The sequence below is a fragment of the Semicossyphus pulcher genome, unplaced genomic scaffold (assembly GCF_022749685.1).
Source record: "Semicossyphus pulcher isolate SPU_LCO1_2020_fin unplaced genomic scaffold, fSemPul1.0.p SCAF_19, whole genome shotgun sequence".
NCBI lineage: Eukaryota > Metazoa > Chordata > Actinopteri > Labriformes > Labridae > Semicossyphus > Semicossyphus pulcher.
In genome coordinates, this window is record NW_027211692.1 from 12,936,935 (window position 1) to 12,954,298 (window position 17,364).

A 17,364-nucleotide genomic window follows, 5' to 3' on the forward strand; every position below is an offset into this window, starting at 1 on the left:
TGCATTCTAACGGTATTTTTTTCCGTCTTAAAGTTTGACGTGCCAAGAGGTGGCTGGGTCTTTGCAGCTTTATGTTAGCAGAGTTAGAGGAGCTGTCACAGCCCCATACAGAAAGAACATTAGTTAGATAGATCGAGAACATTTCTATTTGTCTTCTGAACAAGAAGCAGGACTATGGTGCTTTGAATTCTGGGTAAAATAAGACTTTTTTCAAAACCAAAAAAAAATGGCGAGTAACCACATCTTATCAAGTCTGTTTACCCCAGCAAAAAATGTTTGTCTATCGGAGGAATTCAACAGTTTTAAGGGCATTTTACTCTGAAGATTCAGCCAAGAGTGTAACAACAACAAAAACAACAAAACTGATATGGAAAAAAAATTGCAGCAACAGTAAACAGTGTTAATCCGACTGCTGAAAGGACGATCAAAGACGTTCAAAATTTGGTGCTACTGGTCAGCAGGTGTCACTGATTGTTACCATGGTAACATGGTTCTTAGAGCTGAGTTAGCTTGGTGGTAAGGTGTCTAATTTTTAAAATTAGTCAGTCTTTATTTTTGTGGAACGGTCTAACTTGCATTAGACTGATCTATGAGCAATATTAAGACTGGCCTTACACTATAGACCAGTCTAAAGCGTCTTTGTGTAACCGGCCCTGTATGTTAGCCCTGTCACTGACTAAAAAGCTGGGGCAGTACAAAGTAAATCAGTATCACATCACATATCAAATAGGAAGAATATTATTCCTGAAGAATAAAATACAATGATTTGTTAAAGTAAAATTATTCCCATTGAAGGTCTAAAGTGCGTCCTACTCTCTGTGTTTACGTGTAAGCACTTTTCAGTTGCCATGACGAACATATCAAACTTCATATCATTTCCAGAAGCACAAGAAAGGATGTTTCATGATGGAGCACATTGGCTCACAGCCACTAGTAGGTCAGTGGGTCACTTTCTTTCTCTCTCTCTCTCTGTCTTTCTCTCTCTCTCTCACTGACACACATTCACAAACAATAATCTTGACTGTGCCAGGAAAAGAGAAACGGAAAACCTCCAGATTGACCCCAGTTTTCCTCGAGGACGGTCGTTTGGTTGTGAGACCCTTGTCTCTTGTCTGGTCACCCTTTTTTTAAATGTCTTTGCAGTATGTAAATGTATTGTAATCAGGTGAGCTAGCCGGATGCCCTTCATGTTAGGTCTTTTAGATTGTTTGCATTAATGTTATGTAAATGCTGTTATGCACAGGAAATTTGTTTTATGGCACAAATTGGCAATTTAAGTAGTGAACAGGCAACGCTTAGCTACTCAAATATCCTGTATCAAAACATTTTTTGTGAGCTCCAACCCAATTCATCCAAATGCCATGCTGATTTTTTACGATAATATGGCTGTCAAATGGCAGTGTATAAAAGGAAGGGCTTTGTGTGGTGTGCAGTGTAAAGTGACTGCAGGGTTACATCACTGTACTTGGTCGAATGTGATCTTTGACCTCTGAAACAGCAACAGACTGGAAATGAACACAGGCTTCCTGTCCCCACCCTGGTCAAGAGGAAATGTAGGGAAAAAGAGTTTCACAAAAACGCACACGTTCTCACTGCTGTATGTAAAGACCTTCTGTACACCTGCTGTGGGCCAAAGGATATCAAAAGAGCTGATTACAAATTAAGCTGAGAAGTTCCTGTCCCTCATTTCCCTCAACTTGTGTTATTGCTGAGTGCTATATAATGTCGCTGTTCTCTAAATGTTCTCTAAATACATAGTAAAGATTCCAAGAATTTACATTGACACAGCTAATGCATGTCTCTAAGTTTGTGCCCTTAACACCATGACCCTGGGGTCAACGATAGACGTAAAAGCAATTGTCTGTATTGTCTGTCAGGGACTCTCCAACATGTAAGTGGGAAATTATATGAGTATTAGGTAATCTAGGGTAACCCAGAAATCATCAACTCGTCACTGAGAATCACGTCAACATTTATACCACTGCATATGAAACAGACTAAATATGCGACATCCTGCTTTCGAGTAGCAGGATCATTTGTGTTAACTCAATTTATAGGTTGAAACAAAAAGTATTTGCTCCCAAATGAAGTTTTGAGGTTTAGTTTTTCAATTCCATTCAATACAATTTACTTTCACCACGTTATTGTCAATAATTAGGTGGACTTCACTGTTATTGCATCTCTCCTGTCTTACAGGGACATCTTGTGGCCACAGCCCGCAAGCAAACTTTAGTTTGTACAGTGACTTTCTAATATTGTCATCAGATATAAACTGTCATCCAGATCCATATAATACATAGGCATGTGCATTTATTAGATTTTACAAATTCCAACAATATCTGTATCTGAATCTGTATTAATTCTCAAAACAAGAAAGTGAATATGAAAACAGTGGAATTATTGGGGTAGTTTCTTGTTATTAAGGCACTTGTGGCTCATAACACCAAAAGTGCAATCAGATTACCTGATACTCAAACTTAAAAAGGGATCACATTACAGAGGTAATCAGGTAACACTATAAACATCAAATTAGATTGCATAACATTGGAATATATCAAATTATGTTAATAAGATGACATTTCTTTAGGTTTTAATGCATTGAAGCCCATACACAACAACTGTGAATACTTACTGAATAAAGCATAAACGTTTAATTGCAATAATTCCTACTCTATAAAAGATATCACTGACATGATATGTCATGACTTATATTACAATCAGGCACAGCGCCCCTGTAGATCACCTGTCAGGGGACACAATCCAAATGTCAATTCTGCAGATAGTTCAATTCTATAGAATATTTATATCAGCTACATATATCAGATAGTTCATCTCTTTCTCCTGCTTTTGATAGTAAATAGATTACTGATAATCTAATCAAATTAAACATGAGTAACACTGCAGAGGTAAACAGATGACTTAAGTAATTATGTAGCTAACTGGATAACAATAGTGATCAGATTATTTACTAATTAGATTACACAAATTAACTAATTTGTCGTTACTGTGGTAAGGGTCAAAGATGCTCTAATCTGGGCCATCCTTTCTCTCTCTTTCTCTCTCTCTCTCTCTCTCTCCCTCTCCATATTATAAAATAAAATAGTTGCTGGATAACAAAAGTTTTCATTTTGCTTTAGTATTTGAATTCAACAGTTGTCAGATTACATTGATAATTAGTTTACAAAAGTGATCGACACACTAAAGTTATAATGAGTTCATCAAACCTCTACCCCTATAAGCGACCACATCATCTAAATCCCTGTATAGTCTAATGTTTTCACTTGTTATGAGTGTAAAGTCGTCAAATCAAGCACTGAAAGTATGTCAGTGTGAGTTTTCGACTTATTTAAGAGGCCAAAAGGTTCTCACATGCTGTAGTGTAGGCTATATACCAAAGTACATACCATAGTTATAAAGGTAAACAGCGCCCCGCAGGCTAATCACGGTACTGCACCGACACTAGTTTTAGTAAATGCAGGAGAAGGAGGCGTGTGACAGCAACACTGCGCTACACATCGCCCTCGGCTGACCGAAAACAAACCCAGTTTCTTTTGGTGGTCAATAAAACAGGTACACAGTTAATGTAAAGAGGATGCCGGGTGTTTGGTGCAACTTAATTTCGTGTGTAGTTGGTCTTAAAGAGGCTGTGATAAACGCGTTGTTCCTAGCGTATTTGCAGAAGAGCTAAATTATGCTAGGCTAAGCTAGGCTAGGCTAACAGCAGCAAAGGCCCGGGCTGCATGCGCAGCCAGGCCGATGTGTAGGCTAACCAACTCCTCAATAACTTTGAAAACATTGCTAACCTTATTGCACATTCATGCGACCTAAAGCGATAGTGGGAATGAGCAAATGAAAGAGAATTGAGTGAAGTTTTTAAGAGATAAGCAGCTGTGCTATGATAAGCTTGACAACGATGGTTTGGGGTAGTTAGCTAGATTAGCCGTTTGGCTCCAGGTGATTTAGGTGCTAATATGTCGTGAATCAAGAATCCAAACTGAGGTAATGCTTCTGTTTAGACTAAGAGGCTTTGACCTTATTAATAGAGTCCACAGCAACATGGCTGTTCCCTTTGGAGATATATGTAGCTGATATTAATATTTTATAGTCCCATATTTGAATGTAATAAACCTTCAGTTTGAAGAAGTGTTTGAGATATAGAAAACTCAGGGAAGTATAAGCAGCAGCATTATGCTGATATGCATCAGCGTTTATTTTGTTCTCTTTTTTTCGGCTTAGATGTCACTTTCAAAAGCAACACCAAACAGCATTTACTAAAGACATGGCCAGCTTGTAATTGTTTGGAAACCTGAGTGACTAAAACCATCAAGTTTGTTGTCAGGGCTAAGAGGATCTAATGGGACATATAGATGTTTTATTTTGTCAAGTTAATCAAAAATACATTGTCTTTTGTCTTAGGTTTGCCTCTGTGTATTTACATTATTGTATCAAATATAAAATCTGCATAATCTTGTTTTGTTTGGGAGATATTGAAAGATTCACACTCTTAATAGATACATAATTATCCTTTGTCAAACTGGAAAATTACTTAACTTACCATGGACTGTAAATTTCCATGATGTCAATGTGTACCATTCATTGTCAACTATTTTTAAAGAAATCTTAGCTACAGATTTGCATTGTTTGTTTACACAAAGTGTACCTGATATTGCTTGCCTACCAGGATCTGTACCTTATAAGGTATATTGTTACAATTTGTGTGGGTAAAACAAACAACCAAGCTCCTGCATTGTGCTCTCATTTGAGAAAAAAAGAGCTATAACAGTGTTTAAAATATTTAAATCATTGCAATTAGGGAGGCACGATATTATCGGCACGTTATCAGTATCTGCAGATCATGGTTTGTAAATGACATATCAGCATCGGCAGATACGTCATTATTCTGCCGATGTTTTCCGCTGTTAAAACAATGCTTTAATTTTGCGTAAATGCTCAATGACACACTACAAATTTAATCGCCCATCCCAAGAATCTGCCAGTGGGCCACTATGATAAGAGTAGGCATGATATCAATTTCACGACAGAGGAGACTTGATGTTCTCTACAGTTAGGAAGAAAAAACACATGTGCCTAATATATCAGTATCGTCAAAAGGGGTTGGAAAATATTAGCAAATAATCCAATATCGTGTATCAATAATTGAAATGAGCTTGTCTTTGTCAGATACTCATTCCTCACATTTTTGCATGCTCCTTCTTTCTCCCATCTTCTGTTTCTTCCCTATTTTCCTCTCTACAGCAGCCGTGCCCCGCCGCGCCCCCACCCCCAGCGGAGCCGTCATGTGGCAGGAGGCCCGCAAACACGAGCGCAAGCTCCGTGGCATGATGGTGGATTACAAACGCCGAGGAGAGCGACGGCGGGAGTACTACGAAAAGATCGTAAGAGTCTTTCTCAATAAGCACCGACTGAGACTGGTAGCTGGGTGTAGTCATTTTCAGAGTCACGGTCACCCTGCCTCTTCTTACTCGGATGAAAACATGTTTTCTGTCCAATTATTGGATGCTTTTTGATCTTTTTGTTCTGTCTAAATTGTGCCTTTTTTAGAAGATGAGAGATGAATACAATTATAACTTAGTGTTGAAGCAGCATTTTGAGCTGTAATGAGAACATTTGTGAGCTCCATTCTGTCTCACTTTGCAAGACACGAAAAAAAGCAGCCAAACACTTACTCTAAATTGTGCTTGTGGTTTGTATAATAGATGACATTGTTTTAAGTTAAAGGCCTGTACATTATTATGTATTGCACTAATTAGTACGTTTTTCCAGTTTGTTTGTTTTTATGCAATTTCCACTTCTATTATTTTTTGACGCCCTCTCGTTTTGTCTCAACAGAAAAAGGATCCAGCTCAGTTTCTACAGGTTCACGGTCGAGCCTATAAGATTCATCTGGATCCCGCCGTGGCGCTGGCTGCAGAGAGCCCCATCAACATGTGAGGAAACGCACACACCCACCACATATATAAGACATTACACACACCAGATGCGCAGTGCTTCTGGGATCTCGCTGATGAGATTATAACTCATTTTCTCTTGTTTTGTCCAAAGGATGCCCTGGCAGGGAGACGCCAACAACATGATCGACAGGTTTGATGTCAGGGCTCATCTGGACTACATCCCAACCTACACGCCTCCGCTGCTCAACACATCGTAAGTCTTAAAGATGCACTACATTAAACCCCTGAATCTGTCTGTTGTTAATATTTTATGGCGTGTGCATTGTTGCCTTGTAATTGTACATGTTTGTGGGGCGCTGTGGGGGTATTCAGAAAGACACAAGTACAAAAAGCACCGAGCATTAAAGCTGGAGGCTGTGACTTTTTCACATACAGTAAATGAACATCTGGCACAGTCCGCACTGCAGGTTTAAGTATGAAGCAGAGGGATAGCGTATGTATGAACATGTTTAGCTTAAATTTATCTACATATAAACTTGAGTCAGAAGATTAAAGAGAAATTTTTTAAAGGTAGTTTTTTTGTTTTGTTGCATATTGCATTTTTACAGACTCTCAGCGCTTATAAACAGAATACATCATTAAAGTTTTGTTTTTTTTAACCTTATGAAACATTTGCTAAACCTTTTAAAAATGGTTTTGAGGTTTTAGTCTCGGCACGTTCTCAGCAAGGCGAGACTTGAGTGTTGAGTGAAGTGCCAGGTGTGAGATATATCTGTCTGCTCTTTGTCTCTATAGGACCCCAGAGCAGGAGATGGAGGAGAGGAAGTGCAATTATGAGCGCTACAGAGGCCTGGTGCAGAACGACTTCGCCAACAGTGAGTTTCTCAAACTTGATAGTTATATGTTCTTTGCTCTATGTTCATTGAATTATTGCGGTTTTGTTATTAAAGTTAACAGTAATTCTGAACACAAAGGACACTGGATGGATGTAAATCCTGCAGCCTTCATTAAATTTGCATCAACATTTTTTTACATATTGCAATGCAGTCGAGTCTTTTCAACCCCTGTTTCACTCCTGCACAGTGTTGCATGTTTTTTACTGTTACATTAACAGTTGTTAACCTGCCCTCAGTGGGTATATTTTGTGGTTATGTTGTGCGCTAAAACTCCCCACTGTCTCCCTACAGTCTCTGAGGAGCAGTGTTTATACCAGATCTACCTGGATGAGCTCTACGGTGGCCTGCAAAAGCCAAATGAGGACGAGAAGAAAAAGTGAGCCGTTACATCTGTGTTGTCTGTTTGAACCTATGACTGTGACTCTTAGAGTTAGTTTGGAGCACGTACATTGGCTCTGTATTTATAAATCCTTCCTCCTATCATGCAGACTTGCTGAAAAAAAGGCCACAATTGGTTACACCTACGAAGACAGCACTGTGACGGAGCCTGAACCCCAGTCAGACAAAGATGAAGACAACTCAGAGAACAGTGAATCAGAAGAGGATGAGGGCATCCCAGATATTGGTGAGTTTTTGTCACTTTGACCAACAAAAAAAAGCTGTGATATTTCGCAGATTCGATCCTGCATAATAACTCGGATGATGCCTTTTCTATTCTCAATCTGCTCTCAAAATGCAAATCATCTCTTTGTCTCGTGTATGTGCAGATGTGGAGGTCGACGTTGATGAGCTGAACCAGGAACAGGTGTTGGACCTAAACAAAATAGCGACCCCGTATGGAATGGCTGAAGGCGATTTTGTTAGGTAACATCTCGGTGATTATATCATCATGTCTCACAGGTCAACTGTAGAGAAAAGCAAAAATACAGGTTTGGAGGAACGCAACACCTATTGACTGTAAGGCTGTCAGGAAAACCACAGTAATACAAAACCTTCCTGTTGACAGGCCGACTGCAGAGGATGGCAAGCCAATGGCACAACTGCTTTGTTTACTTTTTAAATTCATTTCCCATTAGCGTGTGTGTTTTGAATACATTCATAATTGTAGCTAGAGTGAGGGGTGTAATTTTCCTGCCAACTGTGAGTTCTCTTTTGATGTTACAGTATTAAGTTGTTTCTTTAAAGGAAACAATTGCAGCTGCTCTGTTCAGAAAAAAACAAATGTTACTTTGACAGTCGGGGAACATGTCTGGTTTAACCGAATGAAAAGAGAGAGCCAGTCAATGTAGAAGCAGAATACCAAATCTGCCTCGGAAAGGTCCCCGTAAAACATGAAGATACATTTATTTTTCTGGCAAATTTATCTTCCTGTCTTCCTGCCAACTATCAAAGTGCGAGCGCCAAGCCCAGGAGTAGCGTCAACAGGGACAGCTCAGGCTGGTGCCAGAAGGCGGTACAGAGTGGCGGAAACCTTTGCAAGAGTTTCCAAATAATAACCACCTGTTACGCAGTAACAAGATGGTTCAATTTAGCTAATTTGTATAGCACTTAAATTAGGATAGATTAAGTAAATTGCAAAAAACAAAAAACCCGGGAAATAACTTTGCTATTATGCCGTCATAAAGGGACAGGTAAGATGTTTGGACACCAAGTTATATAAAATATTTGCTAGTAGTGTGGTGGAAGCAAAGCTATTTGCTCACTCACACAGTCTTGTGGTCGGGATCCAGTATCACTACGCCTGCGGCGGGCCAGTTTCTCTTTTAACCTCAACGAAGCCCTGGAAATTGTCAGTGAAACCACAACCTTAGTGAGCTCATCCCTCTATGAACTGATCATAGACAGTGTAGTCTACTGAAGTAAGTTGTGTGAATGCACAAGGGGCTCCAGAAAGTTGCAGATATAACTGAGACTTAACTTCCCATTCAACTATATGACTGTTTCAGTTTTAAGACTGGCTTTCAAGTTTATATTTATTAAGTCGTTTAAAGTATCAAATTTAACACCTGTTAAATCTTATTGATTATGTTTAATGTTGTAAATCTGTTTTTCAGGATGTTGAGGAAAGACAAGGAGGAAGTTGAAGCCATCAAACATGCCAAGGCTCTGGAGGCGGAGAAGGCCATGTACTCTGTAAGATAAAATCCACTGAGGCCACTGACGTCTGTGTCTGTCATGTGATGCAACTTTTTAAGTGACGTTTTTGATCATCCCAGGGCCGACGGTCCCGGAGACAAAGGAGAGAGTTCAGAGAGAAGAGGCTAAAAGGTCGTCAGATCAGTCCGCCAAGGTAAATTTATGGTGTCTTTATTGGGTTTAACTCATTGACAGTTCACTCATCTTAAATATGTTTAACTTATGTCTTAATTATTTTTATTTCAGCTATGCAAGAAGAGACAGCCCCACATACGATCCCTATAAACGGTGAGTCGATCATTTTGTCCTTTTCTTTTCTGTATTCATTTATTTGTTTGTGTGTATTTGTGTTTGAACTTTCTCTATCTGATCACCTTCAGGCCAGAGTCGGAGTCCAGCTCTGAGTCACGCTCACGCTCACGCACCCCCGGTCCAGAGAAGATCACCTTCATCACCAGCTTCGGAGGCAGCGACGAAGAGGCTGCCGCAGCAACGCAAACGGCCGCTCCTCACTCTGGCCACGCCCTCTCCAGCTTGCAGCACCCTGCAGGTCATAACAGGGGCTCCCGGTCGGTAACTTTCCCTCTCCCTGGCTTTTCATTGGTTGTTTTCTTCTTACAGTCAATTTGATGTCTGTTCAAATGACCACAGCAGAGAGAATGTGCACAACAAAATGTTGATTAATTTGTGGTAGGTGAGGTGGATCACAGTTTTTAAAGAGCAGAATGTCAATGCAAAAAGTTGAGTAGCAACGAGACATGTTTCAGTCTGCATGTGCATAGAGGAAATGGTAGCTTAGAAAGTTCTACGTTTATGATTGTGCATGTCAGGTTGAGGCAATGCAAAGAGAAGGGCTGTGCAACTTTATAACTGAGTTTAAATATTTGATTATTATTTATTCTGCTATACAAAGTAGGATTTCTTAAACACAAGACGACAGACATATTCTGAAGACAGGCTAGGTGCTGGCCTGGTGTTGTTACTAAATCAGTGTTTCCGTTCCTTCAGGAGACGAAGGTCCTCTTCCAGCCGCTCCCCTTTCTCCTCCTCCCACTCCTCCTCTCGGTCCTCCTCTCGCTCTTCCTCCCGTTCACGCCGTGCCCGACGTGGCCGCGGGGGAAGGGATGGACGGCGGTCCAGAACCAGATCGCGGTCAAGACGGCGTTCCAGATCCCACTCCCGCAGCAGAGGAGGAAACGGAGGGTCCACATCCTGGAGGAGACGCGAGCGGACGCCATCGCGGTCCAATGACCGAGACAGAGAGCGAGATAGGGACAGAGACAGAGACAGGGACAGGGACAGGGACAGGGACAGGGAAAGGGACCGGGACAGGAGAAGATACTCAGCACGCAGACGAACAAGGTAAGACACCTACATGGTTTTTTTTAATTTATTAAGATACTTTTTATTTTGCCTTTTATTATACAGGGCAGTTGAAGAGAGAGGAAATGTGGGGAGGAGAAAGTGGGGGATGACATGCACCAAATGATCCGCAGACTGGGGGTCGAACGCACAATCAGTGTGTCGAGCACTGTAGAATCTGTATATCGGGCGCCTGCTCTACCAACAGATCAAACCAGCACCCCAGACACCGCAATGTTTTCTGACAGTTAATTAAAAAAAAAAAAAAAACAGCGTTAACCGAAGCTCTCTTTTTGTTTTCTTTCAGGTCACGTTCCAGCTCGCGGCAGGGGGGCAGTTTGAGGCGAGGGGGTCGAAGCAGTGGAGGCCACCGACGGGGAGAAAGCAACAGCCGCAGTCTCTCTCAGTCCCCAAAACGCGCTAACCACAGTCCCTCGCCTGCCCACAGAGGAGCCCAGCCCTCTACCCCCAGCATCTGTGACAAGCTAAGAAAGTAAGAAGACAAAGTAAACACTTAAAGAGAGTAACAGAGACAAATGTCCAGTGAAACACTGCTGGCGATGTAGATTGATTGTCTTTTAACTTGTAAAGAGAAGCAATAGCCGGGGATGCTCTTCTCTGTAGCGCTCTTTCCTTTGGCTGTTCGGTTAATAACGGGTCACCAGATTCTACAATTTCATTGATGAAGAGAAAATTAATTGCAAGCTGTTGATTATAGATTTATTCATTAATTCATTGTTTTTATGTATTGTAACTTACATCAACTTAAAGCCCCTGTGAGGAGTTTTTCACTGGTTATGAGACGCTCTTAAATTTATTCTGTATATGAGGAAAATCAGCAAAGCGATGAGAAGTTCGGCTTTGTCCAAAGGGGGCGCCAAAATCAACACAAAGCGAAAAGTTCCTCACAGGAGCTTTAATGTGACTTGGCAAGTGAAAATGTCAAAAATTTGATGGTTCCAGCTTTTTAAAGTTAAAGATACAATCTCGAAGATTTCATTTTTTGTGCTCTTAAGCGCCTCCCACTGCAGTAAAAGGTCATTACAAGAGCACTCTTCATGATTTAACCTGATGTCTACGGCTGGCTCCCTTTGTCTTGGTTATAATTCTTGATTTTCCTTGCTTTCATTTGTAGAGTGTTTGCCTTCATCTGAGCGTCAAATTTTCTTTTTCTTTGGAGTTTCACTTATTCTTGAAGTTGTATTTTTACTGTTTACGCGCAACACTCGCAGAGACCGAAAAAGCAGCCGCTAAGCTCCGCCTACCCTCTCTGGCAGACCAACCACTGCTGGCTGATGGAAAACGCGTCACTAACTGGGCACCACTTTTGTTTTTTTCCATGGATGTCGCCACAGTCATCCAGACCATAATAATACTGTATACTGCAAATGCAAAGGCTTTCATCAGTGGGCCATAGGATCAATCACCATTGTGTTACCTTATTCGGTGATGGATAGTGACTTAACAGACATTTAGTTGTATAAAAAAGTTTGAGATTGTTACTTTACTGCTTTTTTGTTACATATCATAGTAAATTAATTGTTTTCAGTTCGGTTTTTGGGCTGTTGGTTGGACAAAAGAAGCTTTTTTTAGACGTGACTTTGGGATCTTTTAATCCAATCCACTTTATTTATATAGCACATTTTAAAAACAACAAGGTTACCAAAGTGCTGCACAACAGACAAAAAACAGTAAATAAGTCAAATTCAAATGTTAAAATAAATAAATAAAAAGTAAAAAATTAAAAAACACAGTAATGAGAATGTTTTTAATATTTATTCTCCACATTGATAGACTAAATAATTACTTGTTAAAAAATAATCATCACCTAGTGAAAATAATCTTTAGTTGCACTTTCTTTGCTCGTGTTGCTTTTATCACCATACATCATTTATATAGTAGTATACATAAATAAATCAGTGTATGTAAAATGCAAGTGTAGTGATTAATTGTTATAAAGTCATAACAGTAATTTGTTATGGATTTTCTTTCTTATCACTTCCCTCTCTGACCACCTTCTCCCCTTCTCTCTGCAGGCCTGATACTCCGGGTGGTAAAGAGACGGGAGCTGCCAAAGTCAGTAAGAATTTGATCTAGCTGGGTTTCTTGCTAAAGCCTACGCCTCCCTCATCCCTGACAGGCTGACATGGTTGTCCACCAGGCTGGGATGTAGAAGCCATTGTTGCCCACAGAAAATGAAATGATGATGTGCTGTTTTTCTTTTTTTTCCCTACAAAGTGGACATGCACTGCAGACAGCCCTTGATCTATTTTGCAAATACCACTGCAGTATTTGACACCGTCTTAGTGTTTAACTGAGAACAAAGTGAACTTTGCCCACAGACTGAATTAAGCTGCCATCTCTGTATGGAGTGAACATTTAGGCCCCCTGTGACGTCTTGCTTGTGCTTTTAGTCTGGGTTGTCTCTGTATGTTTACATATACATGTGGGTGCGAGAGTGCAGCGTCTTTATATCTGTTATATCCAGCATATCAATGACCCTGAATGGAAGAAGATGACTCTGTCTTGTTATATCTCGTCGATCAATATTTGACAAGCGATCATTAATTTGCAACAACCGCTCTGGACGGCAGCTTTTGGGCTTATTTCAACAAGCAGAGCAACGCTAACTCTTAAAATACAGTGCTTACAAAGTGTTTTGATGGGAGTGAAAGGAATAGCGAGACATTTTGAGGAACACGCTTGGCTTTCTTGCAGAAAATAAGAAGGTGCAGCTGGTGAGCTAAGCATAGCATAAAAACTAAACAGTGAGGAACAGCGAGCCTTGCTCAAATGTAATACAGTCTGCCTACAAGCACCTTTAAAGCTCAGTGATTAATGTGTTATGTCTTGTTTGTTTTAATCTGTACAAAAAGTGCAACATGACAAATCCCCATGTTGTTGGAAGGCTAGCTGCTTCCTACTGTTTCCATTCTTTATGCTAAGCTAAGCTGACCGGCTACTCCTGGTAGATTTTATTGTACAGAAATGGTAGTTTAATCGATCCTCTGATCCCACTTTATGCATGAAAGTGAACAAACATATTTCTCATGATGTCAAGCTTTTCCTTTTAAGTAAACAAACACATTAATTTGTCGGCGTGTTCCAACTTCCTGGACCAGCGTCTCTTCTCACAACATTCCCCGTCAAAGAAGAAAAGATCTGAGTTGACTCCCACAGTGAATAGAGTTATTATCTGCCTCTCTGTCGAACATGCCTGCAGTGTTGTGACCTGCAGTTTTTCTTGCCTGGCCAGGTTTAAACGGCCCAGTGAAGGGCGTGTCCCTCACAGAATGCCACTGGCTCTTTCTAAACTTTATGAACTCAGCGGACCTGAACTTGCCCTTGTTTCACTATCGACCCCATTCTTCTCCTCCCTCTGCCTCCTTCGGCCTCTTTTTGACAGTGTTATACATGTATTGTGTGAAGGGTCACATGACCTGATCCTGCTTCTAAACTATTCTGCAGCTGCTGCAGCAACAGTTTGTCTCTGTCCACACACACACATACACACACACACGGATACACACACAGACTCCTGCCCAGGTCCAGTTCTGCAAACCTGCATCCAAAAGAGCCGTACACCATCTCCGAGTCGAATCTGGGACCGACTACACCCACTTATTTAAGTGCACAACCTGTAGCCGTAGCCTATTTAGCAGAATCAATCACCAACTTACGCGATCTAGAGCGTGACACCTCGTGATTTGGAGTGTTGCGAGTTTAGGGGTCAGAGGTTGCGTCATATATTTCATGTTTCTGTTCATTTATAGAAAAACTATTTGTTTATCTGTTGCACAACTTTTGATGCAGGTAACTGTTACCCAACCTGGTGCAGGACTCTCGATACACACATGCACTCATGCATACACACAAAGTTTCCAGTGTGCTTGTTGACTCAACAAACGTCACACATATTAAATGTTTTAGTTTGTGGTCCTTTTTATCTACACTAACTACTGAACATACTGTATAACAAGTTCCCCACGATCTCTGACACATACACAAACACACACCTTTGTGAGGCTGTCAAAGTTTGTGCTAACACAGTCGTGTCACCTGCAGCCCAAGATGACCCCACAGGAGCGGCTGAAGCAACGAATGCAGAAGGCGCTCAACAAGCAGTGTGAGTAGAGCAGAGCGCGTGTGTTTGTTGCGCTTTTTGTCATATGCAAATTTTTGAAAATATTTTCCCTCTAAATTTCTTTGGGTTTTTCCCGTCCTGCAGCCAAGGCGGATAAAAAAGCCGCTCAGGTGAAGATCCAGCAGCAGGAAAACAAACGACAGGTGTGTGTTTGTGTGTGTGCGTTAAATTTAGGCAGAAAAGGCGGAGCTGTTAGCAAGTGTCTGACCTCAGTGATGTGTTTGTTTTACAGGAGCGAGAGGGAGAGCTGCGAGCCATGGCACGCAAGATACGCATGAAGTAAGAATCGGCGTGTGTGTAGGTGGACTGTTTGGTATTTGTGTGTTGCAATCGTCTGACCCAGAGGCTTTGCGTTTAGGGAGCGTGAGAGGCGAGAGAAAGAGAGGGATGAATGGGAAAGACAGTACGGCCGACAGAGCCACTCGCCTTCTCCCTCCAAACATGGTAAGACTTCGGGTTTCAGATCTAATTTAATAGTGCTGTTATTGTATGTGGACAGTCTTTCATACCCGAACAGAAGTAACCAAAATATTTAATCAGCCCGGCTTGTGTCTGATTTGCTGGCGTCAGTTTGCGCTCTGACAGTTTTATGAGCATCAAGATGTTCTGGCATGCTATTGTTTTGATCGCGACTCTGTGTCCTCTGTCCCTCAGGCCGTGAACACAGCTCACACAGAAGGTATGCAAGCAGCCGCAAGAGTCAGCACAGCTCCGACGAAGCAGAGTGAATTGTGGGATTTCTTCACACTTAATGCACAAACAGTATCTGGAAGCTTGTCACAGTCACTTCACAGGCCATATTTTAGCTACTGTGCTGTTTCTTACTCGACTACCAAATCAGTGTCGAGTCTGAACAGAAAAGTTTGAAATAAGCCAGTGTAACTTTTTATTTCAATATTTTTTTTACCCAGGATAAAAACTGCTACTTTACATTTTAATACATGCATTACAAAACTTTTCTAAAACAAGTTTAGAGAAGTCTTTTAAAGTCGAGGTGAAATTAAAAATGCCATTTTAATCCTTTTAGATCACAACCCCGGTAATATTGTGCATCTATTTGACAATATAGGCCCAAAAAAAAATACAGAAAATCCATTTATTCGTATTCTTATATCAAAATCCGATCATTTTTTCTTCCTGTAAAAAAAAAAATATCCTGTGTGCTTACGTAAGCTAGAACCAACCAATTTCAACCAATCAATCTGGAACACTCTGGCCGCAGAGCACCAAGAACGCTCGGTCAGTTAGCTAGCTACTGCGCTGTGGAGAACGTCTGTCTACGCCCACTTCTCAGCGATCAAATCAAACCCCTCTAATGATATGTCCCGCCTGCACATCCTGTTTCACTCGGAAATACGTCACGATATGGAAGCTAGATACTCTCGAAATGCCAATTCAGCTCGACTTTAAGGTTTAAGTCCCAATTGAAGCTTAGCTGGAGCCCAGATGCCAATATTTGAGAGTTAAAATAATTTTTATACTCATGTTTGTTTGCATCAAAAATATTTTAAAATAGTCTAAAATTATGATGAAGATGTATCCCAAAGGATTTCATAGTGTTAGATAGTTAAGACAATGAATTTGTCTGTTAATTTTATACATCTGCGACTCCCTGATATTAGTTGATTGCTGGATCTGGAAGTTATCTGACAGGCTCGAGCCTCAAGTAAATATTGTGCATAAATCAGAGTTAAGTCATGATTTAAGTCCATTCTTTTTCAGAATAACCAGTAAATATGCCTAAATCTGTAGTAATCTTAACTTAATGTAGTAATTGTCTAATGATGCTCTTAAAGGATTGATTAGTAACATAAGTAAAAACCTACATATATTAGTTAATATAACTATAAGGCTTTTAGGACAGAACAAAGATACTGTTGTGACATCATCTTCATATTCAGATTAATCGGCTCTCGCCTTCATGCTCACCCTTTTCTCTTTCTTCCAGGAGGTCGCGGTCTCGGTCACGGAGTCCATACTACCGATATTGAGCTGTAGGAAACATCCAACAGAACCGTCTGCTCAGTACTTTGTCATTGAAACACATTATCAATCAAAAAAGGCTAATACATGGAAATATGAAGAGATGGACTGATTGACACTAAGCTCTCTGATACTCTGTGTCTACAGGTTATAACATTGGGACTGTGATACCTTAGTTTCACTAATTACTCCGTTCGATCGGCTCCCTTTATTTCTGCTTCGTCTTGAAAAGAGAGTGAAGATTTCTTATGAGTTTCTGGTTTCTTCTGCATGCTCATGTCTTTTTCTTTTCCGCCTGAACGTGATTCTCTCTGTACACGTTTGTATTTCGAAGTATATAATACTAAGCAATATCTCACCTTGTACCTCACATCTTCCTTCTTCTGTTCCACTCTCAGCCTTTTACTTTTCTCCAACAGGAAATGCTCAAACTTCGGACCATTTTAAACACCCATCATTAGATGATGTACATAGTTATACACATCATTTAAACCGTGTTTATGAAAGCAGATGAAGTTCATGTATGAATTCAGTCCATCATCCTCTTTTTATACTCTGTCCTCTGCCAAATGGTAACACAAGCAAATAACTATTTTGTTGTCAGTAATGTGGAATGTTAAACACAAAACTACAAATAAATCTGACTTTGGAAATATTGTTCATTTTCTTTGTATTTGTGTTGCATAAAGCGGTTACAGCACAGTATATTCAGACACAATTAACTTTTGGTTCGTCCTGCAGCGTTGCGGAGGGCTGCAGTTCGATCTTTCTACCAGGAGGTGGCGACAAATCTCAGTTTTGCAGGTGGAGATGCTTCTCTGCAGCTTATCTCTGAGCGTCGTTCTGTAACTTTTGAGGCTTATTTTTCTGAGTTTTTGCTATATTTTTACGCTTATGCAAAAGTCAAAGCAGCTCTTTAAGAAAATAAATT

The 17,364-nt window shown here is 40.5% G+C and overlaps 1 protein-coding gene across 3 annotated transcripts; it reads left to right on the forward strand.

The window, feature by feature from the left end:
• The first annotated feature begins 3,480 nt into the window (after positions 1-3,480).
• On the forward strand, positions 3,481-17,090 carry clasrp (CLK4-associating serine/arginine rich protein). 3 transcript variants are annotated; one of them, XM_069668380.1, is made up of 21 exons: positions 3,481-3,570; positions 5,257-5,396; positions 5,851-5,948; positions 6,064-6,165; positions 6,708-6,787; positions 7,100-7,184; positions 7,297-7,433; positions 7,576-7,672; positions 8,863-8,941; positions 9,025-9,098; positions 9,191-9,232; positions 9,325-9,513; positions 9,953-10,306; positions 10,614-10,799; positions 12,343-12,382; positions 14,372-14,432; positions 14,535-14,593; positions 14,683-14,729; positions 14,809-14,894; positions 15,105-15,181; positions 16,399-17,090. In XM_069668380.1, the coding sequence occupies exons 2-20, from the start codon at positions 5,298-5,300 to the stop codon at positions 15,176-15,178; spliced, it is 1,989 nt and encodes a 662-aa protein (XP_069524481.1). In that variant the 5' UTR covers positions 3,481-3,570; positions 5,257-5,297; the 3' UTR covers positions 15,179-15,181; positions 16,399-17,090. The 3 variants fall into 3 exon arrangements, with proteins under 3 accessions (XP_069524481.1, XP_069524482.1, XP_069524483.1); XM_069668381.1 differs by having other exon boundaries at positions 15,105-15,129; XM_069668382.1 differs by lacking the exons at positions 14,809-14,894; positions 15,105-15,181; positions 16,399-17,090 and having other exon boundaries at positions 12,343-12,386; positions 14,683-14,728.
• The last annotated feature ends 274 nt before the right edge of the window (positions 17,091-17,364 follow it).